The sequence below is a fragment of the Acomys minous genome, assembly GCF_964271855.1.
Source record: "Acomys minous genome assembly, chromosome: 8".
Lineage (NCBI taxonomy): Eukaryota > Metazoa > Chordata > Mammalia > Rodentia > Muridae > Acomys > Acomys minous.
The window spans coordinates 73269447-73296540 of NC_140489.1; the positions used below are offsets into that span (position 1 = coordinate 73269447).

At 44.5% G+C, this 27094-nt stretch overlaps 1 protein-coding gene across 2 annotated transcripts in view; it reads left to right on the plus strand.

Annotated features, from left to right (window-relative positions):
* The window catches only part of SCIN (scinderin), a 105419-nt gene that overhangs the window by 70847 nt on the left and 7478 nt on the right, over positions 1-27094 (plus strand). For both annotated transcript variants that reach the window (XM_084793375.1, XM_084793374.1), the window contains exons 5-13: positions 5754-5846; positions 8261-8393; positions 9262-9350; positions 10303-10518; positions 18121-18242; positions 18602-18692; positions 22474-22644; positions 25975-26152; positions 26391-26512. In XM_084793375.1, the coding sequence (XP_084649501.1) occupies positions 5754-5846; positions 8261-8393; positions 9262-9350; positions 10303-10518; positions 18121-18242; positions 18602-18692; positions 22474-22644; positions 25975-26152; positions 26391-26512 (1215 nt within the window). The remainder of the gene's footprint in view (positions 1-5753; positions 5847-8260; positions 8394-9261; positions 9351-10302; positions 10519-18120; positions 18243-18601; positions 18693-22473; positions 22645-25974; positions 26153-26390; positions 26513-27094) is intronic.

Sequence of the window (27094 nt, forward strand, 5' to 3'; positions counted from 1 at the left end):
AACATGAGTGAGCTGGGCAGTGGTGGCTCACACCTGTAATCCCAGGACTTGGGGAGGCAGGTGGATCTCTGTGAGTTCGAGGCCAGCCAGGTCTACAAAGTGAGTTCAGGACAGCCAAGGCTACACAGAGAAACCCTGTGTTGAAAAACAAACAAACAAAGCAAACCAGGAAGCATCACCCCTCCATGCCCTGCATCAGCTCCTGCCTCCAAGTTTCAGCTGTGCTTGAGTTCCTGTCCAGACTTCCATGATGACCAGCTGCATGGAAGAATAAGCCAAATAAATCCTTTCCTCTACAAGTTGCTTTGGTCATGGAGTTTCTTAGCAATTCAAACCCTAACTAAGACAAGCTGGTACCGGGATTGTGCAGTATTACAGTCACAGCCCTGGACGTGTTGTTTTGGGGAGGATTGTGGAAACACTTTAGAACCTGATGCAAGAAAAGCCGCTAAGTGTTCACTGCTTGCTGAGCTGCTGAATAGGAGCTGAGAAGATAGGGATGTTGAGGACATTGCGGAAGATGGACGGCTGCCTTGCAAAGTTTCAGATGGGAGTTAGGAGCCTCTATTGGGGCCGTTTGTCATTTGGAATTAAGATTCTGTGGTTCTGGTTAAAGTGGGGCTGAAAAAATGAGCTGAGATCAACAAGATATCAGAACTACCAAAGTGAAATTTTGTACTCCGTGCTGGTCAGCTGGGGAGGAAGAGACCAGCATCATCACTGAAGTGAAATCTTCCAGGAGGTGTTGTTACCTGAGAGCACCCAGAAGCTGTGTTCTAGAGAAGGGTAGGGTTGCGCCTCGTGCTGGCGGCTGCATTTGGTGGTGTAAGAGTCTCCCAGGTGGTAGTGATTGTGAAGGCATGAAGGAGTTATGGAGAAAAGCTGGGCCTGGGCACTGTGTGGCAGGGTTGGAATTCCTGAAGAGAACCCAGGAGAGGCTATTGGTGAAAGTGCAGCCCAGAGCCGGGCGTGGTGGCGCACGCCTTTAATCCCAGCACTCGGGAGGCAGAGGCAGGCGGATCGAAGTGAGTTCGAGGCCAGCCTGGTCTACAAAGCGAGTCCAGGACAGCCAAAGCTACACAGAGAGACCCTGTCTCCAAAAAAAAAAAAAAAAAAAAAAAAAAAGTGCAGCCCAGTTGCAGCAAGAGGTACCAGTGCTGTAGGTTGACCACCAAGAACAGCAGTGGTAGAATGGAGCCAGCCCAAGCCGAGAAGACAGCTAGCTGTGTGCACCCCAGAGGGCAGAGCCGGAAAAGTAACTCAAGTCCTTTGGAAGAGCCCAGAGAGGGCCCCCATGGCCTGAGGTGAATTATCCTGAGCAGAAACCCACTAAAAAGAGATCTTCAGAGTGAGATGAAGAAACAACCACAGGAGCCAGCAACAAATGAATGAGAGGACTTTCATCATGAGATGTAGAAACCAGTGAAAATCAGACACACAATTAATGCCAAAGCCACCGTTCAAAACCAGACTCATTCATCTTGACATCACTGTCTAATTCAGAAATCCGGGATGCCTTGGAGCCTCAAAATAGAACAGAATAGAACAGAACAGAAGACCAACAAGGAGACTGGAGCTCTGCAGCTTGGGAGTTAGGCACCTGATTTTGCTAGACTCAGAGCATCACCAGCAGTACAGAGACACTGGCTTTGGGAGGTGGTCTGTTAAGGTCCTGAGCACCAATGCACAGTGCCTGCCTTAAAGCACAAAGTAAGTGTTGGGAGCCATAATCAGGGAATAGAGTTATAAGAGGTACTCCCTTATAATCATACCAGGGAATATGGTGACATAAAGTAGTATGCCATATTGATTGTGTACCTTGAGTGCCCAAGCCCAGTAACAGACAACTGCAATGATGTGGCATGGTGGTCACTTGATCTGGGACTGCGGTCACAGATAGAGGAACAGTGCTGAGAGAGAACAGAAGGAAGGAAGAGAAAGGAAGAAAATATATCTCAGGCAGTCCATGAGCATATGGCTAATCACACTGGTAATTATTATTGGTGCTAAGTGTACTGATAAAAGCACTAAGCTTCTAAGTGTGTACTAGGCTCTCCCAAGCCCTCTCACTGTCATTACTAAGTAACACAGCAACCCTTGGAGATGGAAATACTCGTGGGAACATCTTGAAGGGCTCTGAAGTACAGAGGAGTGAAACACCTTAGCAAAGGTCCTACAGCTCCCACCCAGTGGTGGAGCTGGCTCTAAAGCTCTGTAGTCTGAATCCAAAGCCCAAAGCCCAAAGCCCCAAGCATGTCACAAGATATAATATTTTACTCCCAGAAGGACTACGAGTATGTAAAGATGAAGTGTGGAGGGATCTGGATCAGCTATGTGTCTCTGAAGTCACAGTGGGTCCTTAAAACCATAAGCCTATATACTGGGCACGATCCCACCCATCTGTGCATCAACACACACACACACACACACACACACACACACACACACATACACACACATATATATATATATATATATATATATATGCATGTATTCAAGGAGTGGACATTAAACTCTATGCTTTGTCTTCCTTGTTAACAAAAAGAAAAACAAACAAACAAGGAGAAAATGAGTGGGAATCTTAGCCTCAATGCTTATCAGTTAGCTATATGGAATTGTGCCAGCTCTTTGAGTATCAGCCCTTTTCTGTGAGATTAGGGTCACAGTTCCTGGTTCATAGAGCTCTCATAAGGATGAAATTACATGACTAACACTCCTGATGTGACTCACAGCCTTTCAAGGAGCAGAGGCTATTATGAACTTAATTATAACTAACCGAGCCAGGTATGGAATAATTGGTTAGTTTTGCTTGTGCCACACCCATCACCCAGGCAGAAGCTACATCCAGAAAGAGAAAACCCTCAGGGGAAAGATAGGGCATGACTCCCACAGGGGACATAGAGGATGTCATCCTGATCAGAGAAAGGAGGAGCTGGAGAGAGAAAGCACTGAGAAACAACAACGCGTAGCATCTGGAAGAGCTCTGAGGAGGCTTGGCCTGACAGAACAGGTAGTCAGTCAGCTTCACATTGGCTGAGATGCAGTGCCCTAGGCCTTAGCCTGAACCTGTTGACTTAGCTGCTGCTAATTGACCTGTATTTATCAAGTCACCCAGATGCTGCTTGAATACCCTGAAGTTTAAAAATGATTGCTGCAGAATAAGTAAAAACCCTTTTGTTTTTATTTTTCTATCAAGTTTGAAGTACAATTGATAATATTTATATATACTGAAGGTAGCCAAAGTGATATTTAGTTTTGGCGTTCATTTATATTTGTGAACTATTACAATCAAGCTAATTAGGGAACTTAGTGACTCAGTGGAGAGCAGGCTTTAAAGTCCAAGAAGAGGGGACTGGAGCTATCCTGATGCAAAGAAGGCAATGAGAGAAGCTACTTGGAAATTTTTAGATGATGATGATGATGATGATGATGATGATGATGATGTTTTAAATGGATACTTACAGGAGAGGAAAGACAAGCAAATCTAAGCTTGAGTGACAGGTCTGTGTTTTATGGCTGTCAGAACACACCATTCTACACACAAAAGACTCAACTCATGGGCTTTATGCTAACCATATAGAATTGAAAATGAAGATGCTTTCACTTATGTTCAATCTTGTTTGGAATGAAGTGTAAACAGTGCATGAGCAGTCTGTTTCAAAGATCAAAACGCACAGGATAGTTGACACAGTGATGTAGCTTAATTATTTTGTTCTTTCTAGGCAGGGTGTAAAATCCGCAAGGGACAGTCAAGGTGTTTAGAAACCCACTTACATTCCCCAGTGAGGTACTTGGTAAATGTTAGCTGTTGAACTGAGGTTTAAGATGGTCCTTAGAGAGATGTGAGCATATGCCGCCTTTCTCCTAGAGTTAGCCTGTTTTCAGCAAGTTGCATTGGTTCAGTTCCCAACTGGGCTAGCATCCTTTGAGTGGCTAATTAAGACACTTGGCTAAGATGGGAATTGTTGTCTGGAAATTAAAAGTTAAAGTACACCTCAGTTCCCAGACTCAGTTGGTCCAATGGGAGGCTTGCCAGGATGAGTTACACCTTTAACCAGAAGTGTTTATTCCCAACTGTATCCTGGTTGGGGTAGAATGGCAGAAGCTTCATGAGGAGCCAGGGTGATTCTTCCATGCCATACTTGGTTGTTCAAACTACAAATGCCTTTTAAAAGAGCTTTTGGTTTCAAGTATTTTAACACGAGTTATGATCTAACTTTTAGCAGAAAAGAAACTCCATTGCAACTTTTTAAATTATATAATGACTAAAATGTTTATGTCTCACTGTGTAAATAAAAAATGTCAAGTTCCCAGTGCACTAGTGCCCAGGTGAATTTCCAAACTTGAGAGTATACACATGCGAACAAAGGTTTATGTACCCTTGTATTGTTTGACATTCAGTAATGGATATTTTCGTGCAATATCAGTGTCTTAGTTACTTTTGTTTTGCTGAAACAATGACATCTCAACCAAGGAAATTTATAGAAGAATGTGTGTAATTGAGTTTATTCCTTTAGAAGATCAGAGTCTATGATGCTGGAACAAAGTTGAGGTGAGAGGAACAGCTGAGAGCTCATGTCTTGACATTAATCATTTATTGAATCTATATGAATACATTCTGTCCTTTTCCTGAATTTAAACTGATATTTTTACAATTACATTATTTAGAGTAAGCTAACATTTTATGTCTGTCCTATGCTATGTATATATCACTTAGGTTAATAAATTAAACTTCTTATACTTTGTTACTTCAATATAAACAAATATAAACAAATGCCAAGCAGATTACAATGAATATTCTCCCAAATAACATACTTAAACTCTTGGGCTGCATCACACACAGGAAACATTGATAAATATATTTGTCTATTCTGCTGGTAAATACTTGTGGAGCGTCAACTGCAGTTCTTTTGTTCCAAAAGCTAGAAGCACAACGTGAGACAAAGATCAGTTGTGGTCCACGACGCAAACTGTATTTGTGTTTATATGGGTGTGGTGGGCATACCTACAATCGCCGTGCCCTGAGAAAATATCCTCACAAACCCTCTCATGAAGCCAAGGGTTTATTTAAGCTCAAACTTTGAGCTACATTCATCATGTCAGAAAAGTCATGGTGGCCGAAGCCTGAGGTGGCTGGTCAAGGTTGGGAAGTGTAGAGTGACAAATGCTGATACTCCACTGGCCTTCTCTTTATACAGTTTTGGGACTCTAGCCTTCGGCAAGGTGCCGCTCACATCTAGGGTCATCCTTTCCACCTCAAGCCAAGCAATATATTGCATCCCCAATGTGCCCACAGCTTATCACTTAGAGGCTTTTAGAGTCTATCAGGTTGATGCTTGAGATTAATTAACCCTCACCATATTTTACCTCAAAACAATAATGTAAGTAATACATTAGGAGAAACTAAAGTATTTCTATAAGCAAAAGCCTCCGAAGAAATCCTGTCTACTCTGGAACTGAGTTGAAGGACTCATTTTACTTAATTCCTGTTAGTCTAAAAACTGGGGTGGGGGCACCTAAATTTTCACATGGGCATTTTGGGAGTTCATGTCACCCGCAGGCATAGCATTTGTTTACTTCAGGCCACCTGCATGACCCATGGGAAGAGGCCTGCCTTATAGAAATTGATGAGAAACTCACAACTCTGGTATTTTAATTGCATGGGCTTTTATAACTGATGTCTTTATAAACGTAAGATATTTTGTGGCTTTTAAAGTTCTGCACAACTTTTCCCTCTCTTCCCCTTTTCCCAGGTTTTAGGGAGAAAGCCTGAGCTTCCGGATGGGGGCAATGATGACGATGCCATGGCAGACATAAGGAACAGGAAGATGGCAAAACTCTACATGGTGAGTCTGCCGGGCCACTGGGGAGACCGTCTCTTTTGCAGTAGGGAATCTCCTTGCTCATGTAGAAAAATGTGTGGGGAATTTTTCAAGTGTATGTATTAAAGAGATCACTGCTATAGTTTGTATCCTTTTCATGAATGACAACAAAGTTACTGCTATAACTTACACAATACTATAAAGTTATCTCTTAGTTTGTTGTATTTTGATATAGTACAGTTGATAAAAATGTTTTCTTTCTAGAATAAAACATTTTGTAAGCCTTTTCTCAAAAATTCTTTTTAACATTGTAAAATCTTCATCTTTAGAATATCTTTTTAAGCCAGGCATGGTGGCACAGGCCTGTAAGCCCAGCACTTGCGAGGCAACAGCAGGTAGATTGCTGTGAGTTTGAGGCCAGCCTGGTCTACAAAGTGAGTCCAGGACAGCCAAGGCTACAGAGAGAAACCCTGACTCAAAACAAAACAAAACAAAACAAAACACCCAAAAAAACCCAAAACAACAACAACAACAACAAAAATCCTTTCAGCGCAAAAAGGCTTTCTTTGTTTCAGGAAGGTAAACCAGTCAGCTGGAAGGAAAGAGGGTGGAAACAGCCTTGGGCCTAGTGCCCAGTCTCTTCTGTGGTGGATGACAGGGCAGGGCCGTCCTTTGGAGCCTGCTTTCTGAAAAGGAAGGAGTCGAGGAGGAAGAGGAGCAGCACGGAGAGAAAGTAGTTTAATTAAGCAATTACTCAGTTTCTTCCAGTGATAGAATTTTGAATCTACTCTTGCTGAAGGTGACAAAAGCCACAAAGCCAAGAGCCTTCATGTCTTCCTCCCTCACTCCCTCCCCACTCTCTTTCCCTCCCTCCCTTCCTCCCTCTTCCTGACAACTTCCTAAGGAGGGATTTGGAGCAGGTGGTAATCTCCCTGCACAATTTAGTGATTTTCTTCTTTTCAACAGGAAGAAATTGTATCTGGTGGTCTTTAAGAAACTTTCATGGTTTTGTTTTGGTTTTGGTTTGTGTGAGACAGGATCTCTCTATGTAGTCCTGGACGTCCTGGAACTCACTATATAGGCCAGACTGGCCTGGAACTCACACACAGAGAGGTAGAGACCTGCCTCTGCTTCCTGAGTGCTGGGATTAAAGGCTTATGAACTTCATTCATAGTTCTGAATGAAGATGGATTACTAATTTGTGCAACATAATTTCAATTTCATAATTAGGGATTGGCTTCTTTTCCTCCTAGGTTATAAAAGAAAATATGATCATATCTGCTACATTCTGATGTTTGTGCTCGCTTCGGCAGCAGATATACTAAACACTGATGTTTTTAACATGATCTATACAGAGATTGTTAGCTAAATACTTCGTGGCTTCATTACTCTTTTTTAAGTCTAACAAATGTCATGTATTCCCCATCACTGATCAAAAACTCTTTCCTCTTGGACAGCATTATATATGGAAAAATATATTTTGACATATGAAAATATTAATCTTGAACCATGGCTCCCTCTAGTGGAGAGATACTATATTGTACAATTTAAGATGTGTCATCTTGGAAATCATTTGGGGCCAAATAAAACGGCCAAATAAGCCATGGAAGTCAAATCACTGTGGGGACTTTCTAGATATACAGAATGCTGTATCCCCTTGCTGATACAAAACTTGGCTACTGATTGAAATCAGTGGTGGAGCCTTCATATTTCACAAGTAAGCAGGTGACCTCCTGGCCTTGTACCAGCTGACCAGTGCATTGCGATGGTGCATAAATGAGCATCACCTCCAACTTTATACGACAACCTACACATTTTCCTTAAAAGCTTTATCTCTACCTGTGACAGAAAATTTACCTTGATATTTTTCTCAAAACATAGTTAAATTTCGGGACTTAGATTGTAAGATATCTATAGCCATAAACGGTACTCTGTCCATGCTTTTCTCAGTATAGTGGCTGCCATTTGCTAAGGACTCAACGACAGAAACCTAAACAAGTTTATACTCAGCTTCTTGTGTACATATAGTGGGTACAGGATCATTACCTACTTGAAAAGTTCGTTCTAAATTTTCAGATAAATGATCACAGAACAAAAGGACTCAGGGAACTTGGTACACACTAGCATTGTGATGACCCTTACACAGTATGATTATAACCATGGTTTTTGATGTTTTAGAGATGGTGTCAACATTTGGCTTTCTGTTGGAAGTTCTTCTGCCTCTAAAAATTTTGTACAGATGTGTTTGGGGTGTAATTGGGCTCAGGGATGCTTTGGCTCTTTGTTTTGAATCAGCTTGGATCTACACGGTAAGGCTTGTGTTCTCAGAGTGTGCAGCCCACTCCCACTACATCCACAGCACGTGGCTGTCACCACGACACAACTTTAGGATGTTTCCTCCCAAAATGAAGCCACAGAGTGCATGTCTTTCCTGTTAGGTTTCAGATGCAAGTGGGTCCATGCAAGTGACTCTGGCTGCTGAAGAGAACCCCTTCTCTATGGCAATGCTGCTATCTGAAGAATGCTTCATTTTGGACCATGGTACTGCAAAACAAATCTTTGTATGGAAAGGTAAGGGATGCTGTTGATATGGCTGCTGTATTTCAGATCTGATGCTCTTTTCTCAGGAGAGAAAGAAAATATCCTGATTTTAAAGAAGCGCGTCCCTCTTGAGATACAGATAAATATCTCATGTAAGATAAAGCTAGTGGTCAAGCTTTTGAAACCATTCAGCAAAGGTTAGCAAGCTAAGGAAATCATTTGAGTAACAGAAATATATCCTGTCAATTACTGTGATATTAAATGCATTTAATGTGCCAGGGACTTTTGCCATTCTCCTATTGCTATATTCAAATTAAATTATTTTATATTTGTTTTCGGTATACACGTATTTCTTTCTTTTCTTTTCTTTTTGTTTTTTGTTCATTTGAAACAGGGTTTCTCTGTGCAGCCTTGGCTGCCCTAGACTCACATTGTAGACCAGGCTGGCCTTGAACTCACATCGATCCACCTACCTCTTGCTTCCCCGAGTGCTGGGATTAAAGGTGTGCCCCACCACACCTGGCTCACAAATATTTCTTTCTTCCTTTCTTTTAAAAGATTTATTTTTTATTTTATGTACATGAGCACACTATCTTCATGCACACCAGAAGAGGGCATCAGATCACATTAGGGATGGTTGTGAGCCACCATGTGGTTGCTGGGAATTGAACTCAAGACCTCTGGAAGAACAGCCAGTGCCCTTAAATGCTGAGCCATCTCTCCAGCCCCCACAAGTATTTCTTAATCATACAAAGTGTTCCCATCATCCAGGGACTGACCAGCTGGGCCCTGCTTAGATTCCAAGACCAGATGAGGTTTGGGCATGTTCAGGGTGGTACACCATATACAGTGCTGTATATCTCCTTCTGTAATTCTGTATCTCTTTGTCTTTCTTTAGGTAAAAATGCTAACCCACAGGAGAGGAAGACTGCGATGAAGACAGCCGAGGAGTTTCTACAGAAAATGAATTATTCTACCAAAACCCAAGTATGTGTGAAAAGAAATCACTAGATAGGCTATAAAACTTGTTATAAAGTTTCTACACCGCTCATAAAAAGTTTTCTTCAAAGCTCTCTGTGTGTGTGTGTGCATGCCTGTGGGTGTCTCTGTGTGTGTAGTCATTCTCCAGCTGTGTAAATGTCATCTTGTGTCATGTGTCCCTAGTAGACTTTGTGTGAGGAAAGTTCTGCACAAAGTGGAGGTCAGAGTATAGGGCTACACAGAGCTGAGGATGCTTTGATAGAATGCTTGTCTGGCATCCACAAAGCCTGGGCTCCATCTCCAGGACTGCATAAGACTGGGTGTGTGGTGTTGCACACCTGTAACCCCAGTACTGGGAAGGTGCAAGCAGAGGGATCACTCTAAGGACATTCTCAGCAATGTAGACAGTTTGAAGCCAGCCTAGAGTGCACGAAACTCTGTCTCAAAACAAATTATAACATCCATAAAGACTATCAACTGATCCTTAGACTATTATGAAGACTTGAGTAACAGTCTCATAATATTTGGTTCCCCCTGATGAACTCAGACGTTGAGTAGCTACTGTTGTTCTCCATGAATCTCTTACTTCATTGACTCCCTCTCTACATCTACACATACACATGCACACTCACATGCATGCACACACACACACACACACACACACACACACACACACACACACACACACCCCTGGTCAGATCTCTTGACAACCTAACATGGAGAAATATTTGTGCAGTGGTAACACATGAAAACTTTCCCTCATCTTTATCATTGAAATTCAGCAGCAATGACTTTAGGGGTGAGAAAAGGCTAGGTTGGATTACTGTAGTTGCACAGATTTGTAAAGTTACAAGTGTAGTCATAGATCCAAGGACAGGATTTTCATTACTTCATTCTTTCTGCTTCTGTAGATATTTTGTTCCATCTCTTTCACATTGATTATTAATTTAAATTGCAGATTCAGGTTCTTCCAGAAGGTGGCGAAACACCAATTTTCAAACAGTTCTTTAAGGACTGGAGAGATAAAGACCAGAGCGATGGCTTTGGGAAGGTCTACATCACAGAGAAAGTGGCCCAGATACAACAGATTCCATTTGATGCATCCAAACTGCACAGTTCTCCGCAGATGGCAGCCCAGCACAACATGGTGGACGATGGCTCTGGCACAGTGCAGGTATTTTTTTACATCTATCTCTTTCTATTTGTGCAGGTTTAAAAAAAAAAAGATTTATTTATTATGTATACAATGTTCCACTTGCATGCATGCCTGCGCGTCAGAAGAGGATACCAGATCTCATAGATGGTTGTGAGCCACCATGTGGTTGCTGGCAACTGAACACTGGACCTTTGGAAGAACAGCAGGTGCTCTGAACCTCTGAGCCATCTCTCCAGCCCTTCTATGTGTGTTTTTATCAGATCTCTTTATGAACATATATGAGTGGGGCGAGGATAAACTGAATTGTGGGAGTTACAGACAAGAGTGCTGCTGGGCTCCAGGCCCGTTTGCGCATGTTCATGTTGACTCTTTTTAAGCTTTTTCAGTCAGAAGGCCTTTGTCTGGGGTGGTACACAGAACAAACCAACTACTATCTATTTTTCCCTCTCTCTATGTGTCCGAAGCATTCCTGGAACAAGATGAGCTGAAAACAGATGTTTTCTGAGCATTCAGCTTGAGTGTATTTATTATCCCAGTTTAGATCAAAATTGCCAAAACTCCTCTTATTGTCTTAAACTCACATCTCTTCAGATGCAGTCCACTCTCCAGTTATCTGACTTGTTGAGTTCTGGATGATATCATCTCACCTCTAAAATGTCTGCATGGCTCTCCAGCTCTTCTGAAGGCGTCCCTCCTTGCTGGGACCTTCAGGGTTTGACCCTGTGTCTCCTCGTGCCATCTGAAGTGTCCTCATTCCTCCATGCACCATTGTCCAACAGTGTCCCCATTCCTCCATGCACCACTATCCAACAGTGTCCCCATTCCTCCATGCACCATTGTCCAACAGTGTCCTCATTCCTCCATGCACCATTGTCCAACAGTGTCCCCATTCCTCCATGCACCACTATCCAACAGTGTCCCCATTCCTCCATGCACCACTGTCCAACAGTGTCCTCATTCCTCCATGCACCATTGTCCAACAGTGTCCCCATTCCTCCATGCACTATTGTTCAACAGTGTCCCCATTCCTCCATGCACTATTGTCCAACAGTGTCCCCATTCCTCCATGCAGCGTTGTCCAACAGTGTCCCCATTCCTCCATGCACTATTGTTCAACAGTGTCCCCATTCCTCCATGCACTATTGTCCAACAGTGTCCCCATTCCTCCATGCACTATTGTCCAACAGTGTCCCCATTCCTCCATGCACTATTGTCCAACAGTGTCCCCATTCCTCCATGCAGCGTTGTCCAACAGTGTCCCCATTCCTCCATGCACCATTGTCCAACAGTGTCCCCATTCCTCCATGCAGAATTGTCCAACAGTGTCCCCATTCCTCCATGCACTATTGTCCAACAGTGTCCCCATTCCTCCATGCAGCGTTGTCCAACAGTGTCCCCATTCCTCCATGCAGCATTGTCCAGCAGTGTCCCCATTCCTCCATGCACTATTGTCCAACAGTGTCCCCATTCCTCCATGCACTATTGTCCAACAGTGTGCCCATTCCTCCATGCACTATTGTCCAACAGTGTCCCCATTCCTCCATGCACTATTGTCCAACAGTGTCCCCATTCCTCCATGCACTATTGTCCAACAGTGTCCCCATTCCTCCATGCAGCATTGTCCAACAGTGTCCCCATTCCTCCATGCACTATTGTCCAACAGTGTCCCCATTCCTCCATGCAGCGTTGTCCAACAGTGTCCCCATTCCTCCATGCAGCATTGTCCAACAGTGTCCCCATTCCTCCATGCACTATTGTCCAACAGTGTCCCCATTCCTCCATGCACTATTGTTCAACAGTGTCCCCATTCCTCCATGCACTATTGTTCAACAGTGTCCCCATTCCTCCATGCACTATTGTCCAACAGTGTGCCCATTCCTCCATGCACTATTGTCCAACAGTGTCCCCATCACTCCATGCAGCATTGTCCAACAGTGTCCCCATTCCTCCATGCAGCATTGTCCAACAGTGTCCCCATTCCTCCATGCACTATTGTCCAACAGTGTCACCATTCCTCCATGCAGTGTTGTCCAACAGTGTCCCCATTCCTCCATGCACTATTGTCCAACAGTGTCCCCATTCCTCCATGCAGCATTGTCCAACAGTGTCCCCATTCCTCCATGCAGCATTGTCCAACAGTGTCCCCATTCCTCCATGCAGCATTGTCCAACAGTGTCCCCATTCCTCCATGCAGCATTGTCCAACAGTGTCCCCATTCCTCCATGCACCACTGTCCAACAGTGTCCCCATTCCTCCATGCACTATTGTCCAACAGTGTCACCATTTCTCCATGCACTATTGTCCAACAGTGTCCCCATTCCTCCATGCACTATTGTCGAACAGTGTCCCCATTCCTCCATGCAGCGTTGTCGAACAGTGTCCCCATTCCTCTATGCAGCATTGTCCAACAGTGTCCCCATTCCTCCATGCACCACTATCCAACAGTGTCCCCATTCCTCCATGCACTGTTGTCCAACAGTGTCCCCATTCCTCCATGCACTATTGTCCAACAGTGTCCCCATTCCTCCATGCACTATTGTCCAACAGTGTCCCCATTCCTCCATGCAGCATTGTACAACAGTATCCCCATTCCTCCATGCAGCGTTGTCCAACAGTGTCCCCATTCCTCCATGCAGCGTTGTCCAACAGTGTCCCCATTCCTCCATGCAGCGTTGTCCAACAGTGTCCCCATTCCTCCATGCAGCATTGTCCAACAGTGTCCCCATTCCTCCATGCACTATTGTCCAACAGTGTCCCCATTCCTCCATGCAGCATTGTACAACAGTATCCCCATTCCTCCATGCAGCGTTGTCCAACAGTGTCCCCATTCCTCCATGCAGCGTTGTCCAACAGTGTCCCCATTCCTACATGAAGCGTTGTCCAACAGTGTCCCCATTCCTCCATGCACCATTGTCCAACAGTGTCCCCATTCCTCCATGCAGCGTTGTCCAACAGTGTCCCCATTCCTCCATGCACTATTGTCCAACAGTGTCCCCATTCCTCCATGCGGCATTGTCCAACAGTGTCCCCATTCCTCCATGCACTATTGTCCAACAGTGTCCCCATTCCTCCATGCACTATTGTCCAACAGTGTCCCCATTTCTCCATGCACTATTGTCCAACAGTGTCCCCATTCCTCCATGCACTATTGTCCAACAGTGTCCCCATTCCTCCATGCACCACTATCCAACAGTGTCCCCATTCCTCCATGCAGCATTGTCCAACAGTGTCCCCATTCCTCCATGCACCACTATCCAACAGTGTCCCCATTCCTCCATGCACTGTTGTCCCACAGTGTCCCCATTCCTCCATGCACTGTTGTCCAACAGTGTCCCCATTCCTCCATGCACTATTGTCCAACAGTGTCCCCATTCCTCCATGCAGCATTGTACAACAGTATCCCCATTCCTCCATGCAGCGTTGTCCAACAGTGTCCCCATTCCTCCATGCAGCGTTGTCCAACAGTGTCCCCATTCCTCCATGCACCATTGTCCAACAGTGTCCCCATTCCTCCATGCAGCATTGTCCAACAGTGTCCCCATTCCTCCATGCAGCGTTGTCCAACAGTGTCCCCATTCCTCCATGCAGCGTTGTCCAACAGTGTCCCCATTCCTCCATGCACTATTGTCCAACAGTGTCCCCATTCCTCCATGCGGCATTGTCCAACAGTGTCCCCATTCCTCCATGCACTATTGTCCAACAGTGTCCCCATTCCTCCATGCACTATTGTCCAACAGTGTCCCCATTTCTCCATGCACTATTGTCCAACAGTGTCCCCATTCCTCCATGCACTATTGTCCAACAGTGTCCCCATTCCTCCATGCACCACTATCCAACAGTGTCCCCATTCCTCCATGCAGCATTGTCCAACAGTGTCCCCATTCCTCCATGCACCACTATCCAACAGTGTCCCCATTCCTCCATGCACTGTTGTCCAACAGTGTCCCCATTCCTCCATGCACTATTGTCCAACAGTGTCCCCATTCCTCCATGCACTATTGTCCAACAGTGTCCCCATTCCTCCATGCAGCATTGTACAACAGTATCCCCATTCCTCCATGCAGCGTTGTCCAACAGTGTCCCCATTCCTCCATGCAGCGTTGTCCAACAGTGTCCCCATTCCTCCATGCACCATTGTCCAACAGTGTCCCCATTCCTCCATGCAGCATTGTCCAACAGTGTCCCCATTCCTCCATGCACCATTGCCCCACAGTGTCCCCATTCCTCCATGCAGCGTTGTCCAACAGTGTCCTCATTCCTCCATGCACTATTGTCCAACAGTGTCCTCATTCCTCCATGCACCATTGCCCAACAGTGTCCCCATTCCTCCATGCACTATTGTCCAACAGTGTCCCCATTCCTCCATGCAGCGTTGTTCAACAGTGTCCCCATTCCTCCATGCAGCATTGTACAACAGTATCCCCATTCCTCCATGCAGCGTTGTCCAACAGTGTCCCCATTCCTCCATGCAGCGTTGTCCAACAGTGTCCCCATTCCTCCATGCAGCGTTGTCCAACAGTGTCCCCATTCCTCCATGCAGCGTTGTCCAACAGTGTCCCCATTCCTCCATGCGGCATTGTCCAACAGTGTCCCCATTCCTCCATGCACCATTGTCCAACAGTGTCCCCATTCCTCCATGCAGCGTTGTCCAACAGTGTCCCCATTCCTCCATGCACTATTGTCCAACAGTGTCCCCATTCCTCCATGCACCACTATCCAACAGTGTCCCCATTCCTCCATGCAGCGTTGTCCAACTGTGTCCCCATTCCTCCATGCACTATTGTCCAACAGTGTCCCCATTCCTCCATGCACTATTGTCCAACAGTGTCCCCATTCCTCCATGCACTATTGTCCAACAGTGTCCCCATTCCTCCTTGCACTATTGTCCAACAGTGTCCCCATTCCTCCATGCAGCATTGTACAACAGTATCCCCATTCCTCCATGCAGCGTTGTCCAACAGTGTCCCCATTCCTCCATGCAGCATTGTCCAACAGTGTCCTCATTCCTCCATGCACCATTGTCCAACAGTGTCCCCATTCCTCCATGCACTATTGTCCAACAGTGTCCCCATTCCTCCATTCAGCATTGCCCAACAGTGGCCCCATCCTCCATGCAGCGTTGTCCAACAGTGTCCCCATTCCTCCATGCACTCTTGTCCAACAGTGTCCCCATTCCTCCATGCAGCGTTGTCCAACAGTGTCCCCATTCCTTCATGCAGCGTTGTCCAACAGTGTCCCCATTCCTCCATGCAGCGTTGTCCAACAGTGTCCCCATTCCTCCATGCACCATTGTCCAACAGTGTCCCCTATCCTCCATGCGGCATTGTCCAACAGTGTCCCCATTCCTCCATGCACCATTGTCCAACAGTGTCCCCATTCCTCCATGCAGCGTTGTCCAACAGTGTCCCCATTCCTCCATGCACTATTGTCCAACAGTGTCCCCATTCCTCCATGCACCACTATCCAACAGTGTCCCCATTCCTCCATGCAGCGTTGTCCAACTGTGTCCCCATTCCTCCATGCACTATTGTCCAACAGTGTCCCCATTCCTCCATGCACTATTGTCCAACAGTGTCCCCATCCCTCCATGCACTATTGTCCAACAGTGTCCCCATTCCTCCATGCACTATTGTCCAACAGTGTCCCCATTCCTCCATGCAGCATTGTACAACAGTATCCCCATTCCTCCATGCAGCGTTGTCCAACAGTGTCCCCATTCCTCCATGCAGCATTGTCCAACAGTGTCCTCATTCCTCCATGCACCATTGTCCAACAGTGTCCCCATTCCTCCATGCACTATTGTCCAACAGTGTCCCCATTCCTCCATTCAGCATTGCCCAACAGTGTCCCCATTCCTCCATGCAGCATTGTCCAACAGTGTCCCCATTCCTCCATGCACCATTGTCCAACAGTGTCCCCATTCCTCCATGCACTATTGTCCAACAGTGTCCCCATTCCTCCATGCAGCGTTGTCCAACAGTATCCCCATTCCTCCATGCACCATTGTCCAACAGTGTCCCCATTCCTCCATGCAGCGTTGTCCAACAGTGTCCCCATTCCTCCATGCACTATTGTCCAACAGTGTCCCCATTCCTCCATGCAGCGTTGTCCAACAGTGTCCCCATTCCTCCATGCACCACTATCCAACAGTGTCCCCATTCCTCCATGCACCACTATCCAACAGTATCCCCATTCCTCCATGCACCATTGTCCAACAGTGTCCCCATTCCTCCATGCAGCGTTGTCCAACAGTGTCCCCATTCCTCCATGCAGCATTGTCCAACAGTGTCTCCATTCCTCCATGCACTATTGTCCAACAGTCCCCTTTTCTAGTAACTTAGGCAGTAGCAGCCATGCCCCTTCTGAGGAGCACTGAACAGAGCTTCCTGGGTGCATGTGGGTGGTACTTTTCACAATTGTATCACATAAATATCACAGAACTGCTGGATTCTTAAATCTCTCATCAGTTTCTTGAGGAAAGGAGTTGAATACTTTATATCTGCATTCCTAGGTTTTCTCACAATGCTTGAGCCAAGTATAGTTGATAAATTTGCGGAATAATACTTTCTCTACTCAAAGAACTGACATATGATGCTCAGCTGCATAAGTGTTGGGGAGCAGGACGTGACAAGATCCTAAATGTTCAGACACCACCATCAAAGGCAGATTAACTTCCTGGTCTGCATCCCTCTCCTGATTGGGCATACTCACTGGAGCTTAGCATCAGGCGCTTAGCTGGACCGTGCGTGAGCAGACTGAGCTCCTCATCACCAGGTCTGTCTCCTGTGTTGCACTAGGGATGCTTAAGCCTGGTGGCTCTGTTTAGGCTTGAGGTAGGTGAGGCTGTGCTGCTGAGCCCTTAGCTCTCTAGAAGGTATGGTACAGGCTTGCTTCTCCTAGAAGCCCTGCACTCTTCTCCTGGTTGGCTGCTCACTCCATATTCCAAAGCCATGTACTGCCCTGCTTCTCCCCAGCACCTATGTGGGAGGAATTGTGACATTTATAGGCACACAATGCCATGCCTGGTGGCCAGTTGTTCACCACAATTCTCTGCAGATGGTAGCCCAGCACAACATGGCTTCTTTGTCTTTTTGAAGTGACACTGGCCACTTCACAAATGAAGAAAAAAGTTGAAGCATACTTTTTAGCTGAATTGTTGTCATTTTTACTATAGTAGTTCCATATTATTTTCATTAATTGAAAGACACACACACACACACACACACACACACACACACACACACACACACACCAGTAGTCTCAGAACTACTGAGTATGGAGGCACATTTCCATAATTTTATCACTTAGCAGGCTAAAGCAGAAGGATCATGCATTCAGAATCAGCCTGGAATACATAGGGAAATCCTATCTCAACACAAAACTTAAAAACTGAACCATCAAGAACAAAATTCTCAGAACTGACTGACTGTTGTGGAGGAAGCAAAAGGAATGTAAGATTCTAAAAGTCAATAAGTTGTCAGATTCATTGGCCTTCTTGCTTCTGCTTAATTAAAAACTAGTTAGAAAAGTAACTTAAACGTCACTCGATGATGTATAGATTCTGATCAGTATTTTAGATCAGTAACTTTTAACAGTGTATGTCTATTCTGTCTTTTTCAGATCTGGAGGGTAGAAAACAGCGGTAGGGTCCAGATTGACCCAAACTCCTATGGCGAGTTCTACGGTGGGGACTGCTACATTATCCTTTACACTTATTCCAGAGGGCAGATCATCTACACATGGTGAGTCTTTCCAGAGCTCGAGTGCCACAAGCCATGCTACAAATGAGTGCATTTCATGCAGCATGAGGTGGGACCATCTTTTGATTACCACAGGGAGATCTGTACAGATGCAGACACTGCTCAGCTTATGTGCACTACGCAGCTAAGGCTCAGTGTCTTTAAAATGGAGATGAAAATGCCCACTGTATATATTCCTAGAAGTGCACAGAGCAATCCAGGATTAGTACTTACAAAACAACAGTAGCCTTGATTGCTCTGGTCATATTGAACTCTTTGCTTCCTTTTGATATTTTGCTGTATCTTAAGTCTCTTTTAGAAGTGGCTTCATGAGAGGGTATAATTTGCTTACATTTCTCTAGGCAAGGAGCAAATGCTACAAGAGATGAGCTGACCATGTCTGCATTCCTGACTGTTCAGTTGGATCGGTCCCTTGGAGGGCAGGCTGTGCAGGTTGGTATACTTTACCTTCCCAACGCATGCAATTCCAGATTTTCTATCCCACTTCCTAGTGGAAAGCTCACTTCCCATATTCAGAAGGGATTTACAATTTTTTAGGTTGATTTCTTTTTATTTTGAAATTCAAATATTTTGTATTTGTTGACTCACATTAACTAACAATTTAAGAGTCCAAGAAGAAAGCAAAAAGAGATTCTTTTTAGAATCTATCATATGAAGCCAGGTACAGTAGGGTATACTGTTAATCCTAGCACTTGGAAGGCAGAGGCAGGCAGATCTCTGTGAGTTCAAGGCCAGCCTGGTCTACAAAAGGAGGCCAGGGCAGCCAGGGCTACATGGAGAAACCCTGTCTCAATAAGCTAAAGAAGGAGAAGAGGAGGAGGAAGAGGAGAAGGAGGAAGAAAGAAAAAGAAACAAAGAAAGAAAGAATGATCTTCTAAAGCTGGGCTGTAATCCCAGCACTCAGGAGGCAGAGGCAGATGGATCTTTGTGAGTTCGAGGCCAGGCTGGTCTACAAAGTGAGTTCTAGGACAGCCAGGGCTACATAGTGAAAACTTGTCTCAAAAAAGCCAAAAAGCAAAACAAAACAAAACAAAACAAACAAATGAACAAACAAAACCCCAAAACCCAAACAAACAAACAGATAACAGCAACAAAACAAACTACCATATGGCAGTTATTTGACACTTCCAGTGTGAACAAACAATTATAATATATAAGATTATATGTTGATATGCTCACATTCTAACCCTGAGGCCCTGTGAAAATGTTACATTGCAAACCAAAGGAGAAGTAAAATTAAAGACAGAATCATAGCTGCTCATCAGCTGGCCATCAGCTGGGATTACTGGGTGATGCAGAGCATTCGCCAATGCCTTAGGAGTCAGCTAGGGAGACAGACAGAGGGAGAGTGATGTGATGTGATGAACACTCCTGGAAGACTGCTGGCTTTAGGGGAGAAAGGGACCCAGGAAGGAATGCAGGCAACATCTAGGAGCTGAAAAGTCAGGGAAAAGAATGCATTCCAGAGTTCCTGCATATCTCACTTACTGTTCTATTGCCGGGATGAGACACCATGACCAGGCTATTTATAGAAGGAAGCATTAAACTGGATGGCGGCTTACTTACAGGATCAGAGGGTGATCCAGAGGGTGGGAATCATGGTAGCAGGCTGGCAGGCACGGTGTTGGAGTAGGAGCTAAGTGTTTTCATCCTAATCTGCAGGCAGTAGGCAGAGTGATACTGGACCTAGCTCAAAAGCCCCCTCCAACACTTGTCCAGTCACAAGGCCACACTTCCTAATCCTTCCCAGACAGTTCCACTAATGGGACCAAGCATTCAAACATACAATCAATGGGGTCATTCTCATTCAAATATCATGCTGCACTGGCCAGTTTCTAGCCCAGTGAGTAAACGCTTATAGATTTTAACCCAGTGACCATAGTAGGGTAATAACTCACTTAAAAATTATGATCTCTCAAAGTGTAAGATGATGGCTTTATGTATGATAATTGCTACAGTAGCAAAAAGAAATAACAACAGTACAAAGCAAGCACAACTGAACAATGTCTAGTTATCTATGGGTGAAAACACAGAACAATATTTTGAACATTTTGAACATTCCTATACAGGTCCCTAAGTTATGGTTCACACAAACATGCTGAAATCAACCTTGACAGAGATATCAATCTATATTTTCCCTTTTAGGGACCAGAATCTTGCTTGAAATAAAGTCCATTGGCAACAAGTGAGAGAAGTGTCAGGGAGGAGATAAGAAGGACAAACCTGGGCGGGGAAAGGAGAGAACCAAAAGGAAGAAGGAAAGCGGGCAAGGGGGAACAAAAAGAGATGATAAGGAAAAGAGGCGGTGTGAGGGAGGGGAGAAACGGATCCCGCGTTTGGTATTTCTGAAAATTAAAAACAAAAAACAAACAAACAAACAAACAAAAAACAACTAACCTGTTGAGAATGACTGAACCCTCAGCTAAAATCACACACACACACACACACACACACACACACACACACACACACACACACACACACACTTTGTGTCTACGAGAGGGGAAACAGCTAATTTGATAATAAGCACACAGTATAAGTACCTATGTCTACATGTCTCTGCTGTGTTGAAGAGGCTGTTTCCAGTGGGTTTCAATGTCAACATTTTTTCTTCAAGTTCTGCTTTTCCTCTTATGCTGGAGTGTCTGCCACATCTCAGGACTGTTGCCAATAACTACAGGAAATGTGTGGTCTTTGCATCATATCTGTCTATTCTTGTTATCTGCAGAGTGGCACTTGCTTGTTCCTTGGCCTTTCACCTAGCTGGAGATCTCTCTGTCTCCCTGTCTCCCTGTCTCCCTGTCTCTGTCTCTCTCTCTGTCTCCCTGTCTCCCTGTCTCTCTGTCTCTCTGTCTCTGTCTCTGTCTCTCTCTCTCTCTCTGTCTCCCTGTCTCTCTGTCTCTCTGTCTCTCTGTCTCTGTCTCTGTCTCTGTCTGTCTGTTTCTGTCTCTGTGTCTGTCTGTCTGTCTGTCTGTCTGTCTGTCTGTCTGTCTCTCTCTCTCTCTCTCTCTCTCTCTCTCTCTCTCCTATTTCCTCTTTTAATAACTGGGTTGCTTGCCCTACCACTTGGCTGTATCCTCTCTGGCTGCTTTGGGGGATGGCATTTGTTTGCTTGTGCTCAGAGAAACGTCTTCTAGACAGTTCCCTTGGCCTGTTTATGAGAGTTCTGATTCAGCATCATGGAGTGTGAAGTGTTCTTTTCACAATGTGTCAGCTTAGCTACCTCATGTCTGATGTCAGGCGGGCTCAGGATCTATGTGGCATAAAAGGTGTTTTATTTTCCAACCTTTATCAATGTGCAATTTGGTTTCTGAATGTAATAACTCAGCAGGGAGGTGAGTCAGGTACTTCAGGACATAAGATTGGAGGCTGAATTTGATCTCTCGCTGGTTTCTTTCCACCTTGGTATGAAGTAACAGATGCACCAAGCAAGCTGGATCTACATGTAAAGGGGCACATCGACCATATTTACAAAATAACCTGATTAACAAAATGGTTGGATTCTTTGGGTGCATGCAGCTCCATTCCTAATCAAGTATTTCATCCATTTGAAGATAATATTTATAGCTAAGAAGAGATATCACCTGTGCCATGTAGTTAAGCTTAAACCTGTTCATCACAAACAATCCAAAATGTTCAACAGCTACACATTGTGCTTTGAAATTTCACAGTATGGTAGATGACACAATTAATGAATTTTCAGGAATTAGCCAGCTGAATCCTACAACTGGTGAAATGGTAGTTTTATATTGGATCACTAGATGGCAGTGGTTCACGATAATGATTTTTTAAATCTGAATGCTCTGCATTGCTCTTTAGGTATTTTGCAGGGAGTAACTTGGAAGTAGTTAAACAATTTACTAAGCAATTTAATCTACCATTTTTCCTCTTTCATCTCCTTTGGAGTAAAGCATGGACGTTAATGAGTGACCCACTCCTCTAATGTTGACAATTGCCCTTTTTTTGAGGGTTATGTGACATCTTAGTGGTTTTCACTACTCCCTCCTACACTTTCCAAACTGTGCAACATGCCAGAAGATGCTTCATAAGGAGCTGGTCACCCATTTTAGGTGTCATAGTTGCATGTATCTATGAAGTCATTGATTTTCAGCATTCCCCAAGCCCCTGTAATTGAAAATGTCTTTGAACTCACATTTTCCTGGTCTCTGGAAGCTCTTGTCAACACTTCTGTTCCCCTGCCCTGTGCACGCAGGTCCGTGTCTCTCAAGGCAAAGAGCCTGCTCACTTGCTGAGTTTGTTCAAAGACAGACCACTCATTATTTATAAGAATGGAACATCCAGGAAAGAAGGGCAGGCACCGGCTCCCCCTACACGCCTCTTTCAAGTCCGGAGGAACCTGGCAGCTATCACCAGAATTGTGGAGGTAAGGCTATGCATCCTGGGAAAATGCTCTGAGTATGTACTTCCCAACATATCTGGCCATTAGCAATGTTAGCCTCTACACGCTGGCAAGTAAATGTCCTTTACCTCAACAGTGTAAACCACTGGAAGAAGGGACAGTGAATGAGAGGGCAGCTTAGGTTTTTCAACTGCACTGAACCCAAACAAATGAGTTTTGAGGATATCACAGGCAGTGAAACTGGCAAGGGGCAGAAGCAGCTACAGCTAGCTCTATTTTGAAGCGTCTGGGGCAGAAGGATTGTGACGCATGATCAGATGACCATGAAACCTGGGCATATCTGAGAAGGAGGACATTTGGGCAAGGAAACATGGCCACACGAGTGATCTGTCACACCTTGAATTCTAGTCACCCCTGAAATCCAGGTCTCTCCCATCACTCCATTGCCCTGTGTCTCCCCACATCGGGAGCTTTTCTTTTTCAAGAGCCACTCAGTCCAGCTCTGAAAATTCAATCCAATCTTGCCTCGATCTACCAGCACTCTGACTGAGTCTCCTGCCTCATCTCTGGCTGTCCCCTGAGGACTGACTCCAGCTTGCCTCAAAATGGAAGCTCTAATTCCTCTCAGGCCAGGAGGACCCCCAGGGTGGGCTGGAAAAGGCGGTGTCCTTGGTCTCTGAGGCCCTCTGATTTCCTCTTCTTAGTTTGCCCCTCCCCCGTCTGCTCCACTAATGCAGGCCCGCTCCCCTGCAGCCTCTCCACCCACAGCCCTCTTCTGCTGTTGTCTGCTGAGAAGCTGGTCCTTGCTCTGTCACTGCGTTGGCTTCAGCCCTGGTCTCAGTCGCTTTCATTCTGCTCTTTTTAACAACCTCCTCCTTGCATATCATTTCCTCTCTCTCAGAGAGGAAGTGAAGGTAACCACGCACAGATCATCAGATCTGCTCTCCCATAGTGCCTCTAACTACATCTGTACACGGATATTATCTTCTCCTCTGGGTTATGAAATATTTCAAACTTTCAATTGATTTGCATTTTAAAAATAATTTATATGCTAGTAAATTATATAAAAGTGATGATGTGTTTTATCAGTTAATGTCAATGTTACCCATAAATTATAAATTTTATGGTGATTTGTTAAGTTGTCTAATAAATACTTATTCCATAGAATAAAAGGGTATGGCTCCTATACAAAACCAAATTGCTCCCACCTCATTCTCCGCTCTGCCTAGGTTTCCCTCTCTGGCTTTGCTTAGGCTTTCTTTGATTTCAATCCTTATGCATATACTCTACTTGTAGGTGGCCCTGACTACAGACTCTAATCTCCTACCTCAAAGCCATGATGAATTTATTCTTGTATCCTGGATCTTTTTGTTTTTGTTTTGTTTTGTTTTTCGAGACAGGGTTTCTTTGTGTAGTCTTGGCTGTCCTAGACTCACTTTGTAGACCAGGCTGGCCTCGAACTCACAGCGATCCACCTGCCTCTGCCTCCCAAGTTCTGGGATTAAAGGTGTGCGTCACTACAGCCTGGTGTACCCTGGATCTTGTACTGCTGGTCAAGACACTTAATTTTTGACTGACAGCTTGCCTGCTTTAATTAATTAGTTAATTAGCTAGTAAATTAATCTTGAGACAGTCTCTTTATGTAGTCATTGTTTAAAAAGAAATTCTGTAGAAACTATCTCTTGCCTTCTCCTCATTTTTTTTTTTTTTTGTTTCTGTTCCCCCCTCCCCCTCCCCCAGGGTACACATTGCTGAAAGCCTAAGTATGGTAAACTGGGTGAATGAGAACAATGCTTTCAAAGGCCAATTCTCTGGTCCTGTTTTTCTTAATTTGCCACAGTCAACTTGCACTATTTATTGAGCATCTTTTTCTGGTAAGGTAGCTGAGTCAGCACTCCTGGAGTGGGTTTTATTGGGGTTTACTCTGCTTGGCCTCTAAGCCCTTGAGAGATCTCATGTGGTCATATCATTTAAATGTGGCCTCCGTATTGACCTCACCGACAACACTTTGGGCATAGGTTCTTATGTGTTCAATCATAACTTTCCTTTTTTAATCTATTAAGTTTACAGCAGGGTTCTTATCTGTGGACGCTCATTTGATTTTAATGCAAGAGTCAATCACAATGCTCCACACTGAACTCCTGGTCTCTTCCATAACGGTCACCTCTTTAGGAGGTGTCATCGGGTGGATCCCAAACATCGCCTTTTCCCTTGCAGCATCCTGAATCAGCCTTTACCTCTCCAATTTCTCTGACATGATTTTTGTGTGGCCTTTTGTCTTGTCTCCTGGCAAGCTGGTTTTCCTAAACAGAGTGTTCTCCTTCCCTAGTCTCACCCCAATCTGGGCATTGGCCTCTGTTACCTTTCTTCGTGTGAAGAAGCATTTCTTCATATTGATTCTTCTGCATTAAAAGAAGCTGTTTTATGGATTGTAGGGCTCCCTTTAATTAATACCACAAACATTTTCTTCAGTGGGGAGAAAAAAGGGACTGTCTTTGAGTTATGTTTGCCATTTGATATTGCACCCTCTCTTCAGACATCACATGTAGCTTGTCTTGTTCCTTCGTAGTATCTCTATAAATATTATTTTCATTACTTTGTCAAGTCATCAGTTGGGTTGCTTTGTTTTTTTTAATTTTTGTGAGTATGTGTCCATCTACTATGCTGGTCTGCCATGTTTGCCTGCCAGAAAAGGATGTTGGATCTCCTGGAGCTGGAGTTGCAGGCAGCTGGCAGCTGCCTGATGCTGGTGACGCAGCTCAAGTCCTCCATAAGAGCAGTGTGTGCCCCTAACCACTGAGCTGTCTCTCCAGCCCTCATGCCTTGTTTTTGAGATGGCGCCTTCTGTGTAGCTTAGGCTAGACTTTTCATGGTCCTTCTGCTTCAGCCGCCAGAGGGCTGGGGTCATAGATGTGAGCTACCTCTGGCCAAGACACTTAAGTTTTGACTAACAGCTTGCCTGCTTTAATTAAGTTAATTAATTAATTAACTAGTTAGTTAGCTAGTAGGTTAATTTTGAGACAGTCTCTTTATGTAGTTGTTGCTGGCCTGAAACGTCTATGTAGACCAGGCTGGCCTTGAATTCACAGAGATTTGCCTGCTTCTGCCTCTCAAGTTCTGGGATTAAAGTCTTGGGGATACCACACTCTCCCAAACAGTTGACATTTTAAAGCCCTGTTTTATTGTCTGAGGGCATCTGAGCATCATGTGACATGGACCACTCCAGTGTTTCAGGTACCTGTTGCCACCTGTGTCTTGAATTAATTTCCTGGCGTCAGGCAGAAGGCTCTGAATGGCTCTGCACAGCCTCAATTGTAAATTTGTATCATTGTGTTGTCCCCCCTCATGCTCTAGGTTGATGTTGATGCAAATTCACTGAATTCCAATGACACTTTTGTCCTAAAACTTCCAAAAAACAATGGCTTCATCTGGATAGGAAAAGGTGCTAGCCAGGAAGAGGAGAAAGGAGCAGAGTATGTGGCTGATGTCCTCAAGTGTAAAACTGCAAGAATTCAGGAAGGCAATGAACCAGGTGTGTGCTGTGGGGCCAAGGACACCACTTTTATATTCAGTGTGATTAATTGACTTCATTCAATAAACAATCATTTATTTATCATCAGAGTTGGGAAAATCTACCTTCTTTAATTGCAAAAGTGTTGATGGCATCTGGTATAATTAAGTTAGGATGAAATAGTATTGCCATTAATGTAAAATCTTGCCAAGTATATGCCCCTGAAGATGCACTGGCTAACTCATTGTGCATTCCATAGAGGAGTTCTGGAACTCTCTTGGAGGGAGAGGAGACTACCAGACTTCACCATTGCTAGAAACACGAGCTGAAGACCATCCACCTCGGCTTTATGGCTGCTCCAACAAAACTGGAAGATTCATTGTAAGTGTCTTAGTAGACAGAGCCTAATGTTAGGGGAGGCATTTTCTTCTGACTCTGAGAACTTCCAAATGTGGGACTGCTGTGAATCCTAGGTTTGGCTTCTTGGTAAACCGTGGATGATAATCTTCACTCTGTACAAGGGGGTTAAGGCTCAATGATGTGCCAGATACAGAAACATCTAGAAAACTCAAAAGTAATATTTAAATCAAAATGCCCTTAAAAATATCTACCTCTTATCTGTATCAGCACTTAGTGTTTCTTTGTGATCTGTGGAAGGCTGGTTCTGCTCACTTAGTAATTAGATACTTTCTTGGGAGAGGTGGGGGTGTATGGAAGCACTACTTCTTCTCATCTAAGTGTAAATTTTACAGGTAGTTTCACAGAGGAATACAATTTTTTGTCCAGGCTGATGGAAAAAAAAAAACAATAGTATGGAGTTATGAAGGTCATTGAACAGTCACAGAGAACTTTGCACTCCCCTGAAAATTAACTGATATCAACAGGAATGTTTTGTTTTATAGTCCTTTACAATCCAGGCAATTAAAAGTAAGCTTAGAAGAGTGTGAATGTCTATTGTGTGAC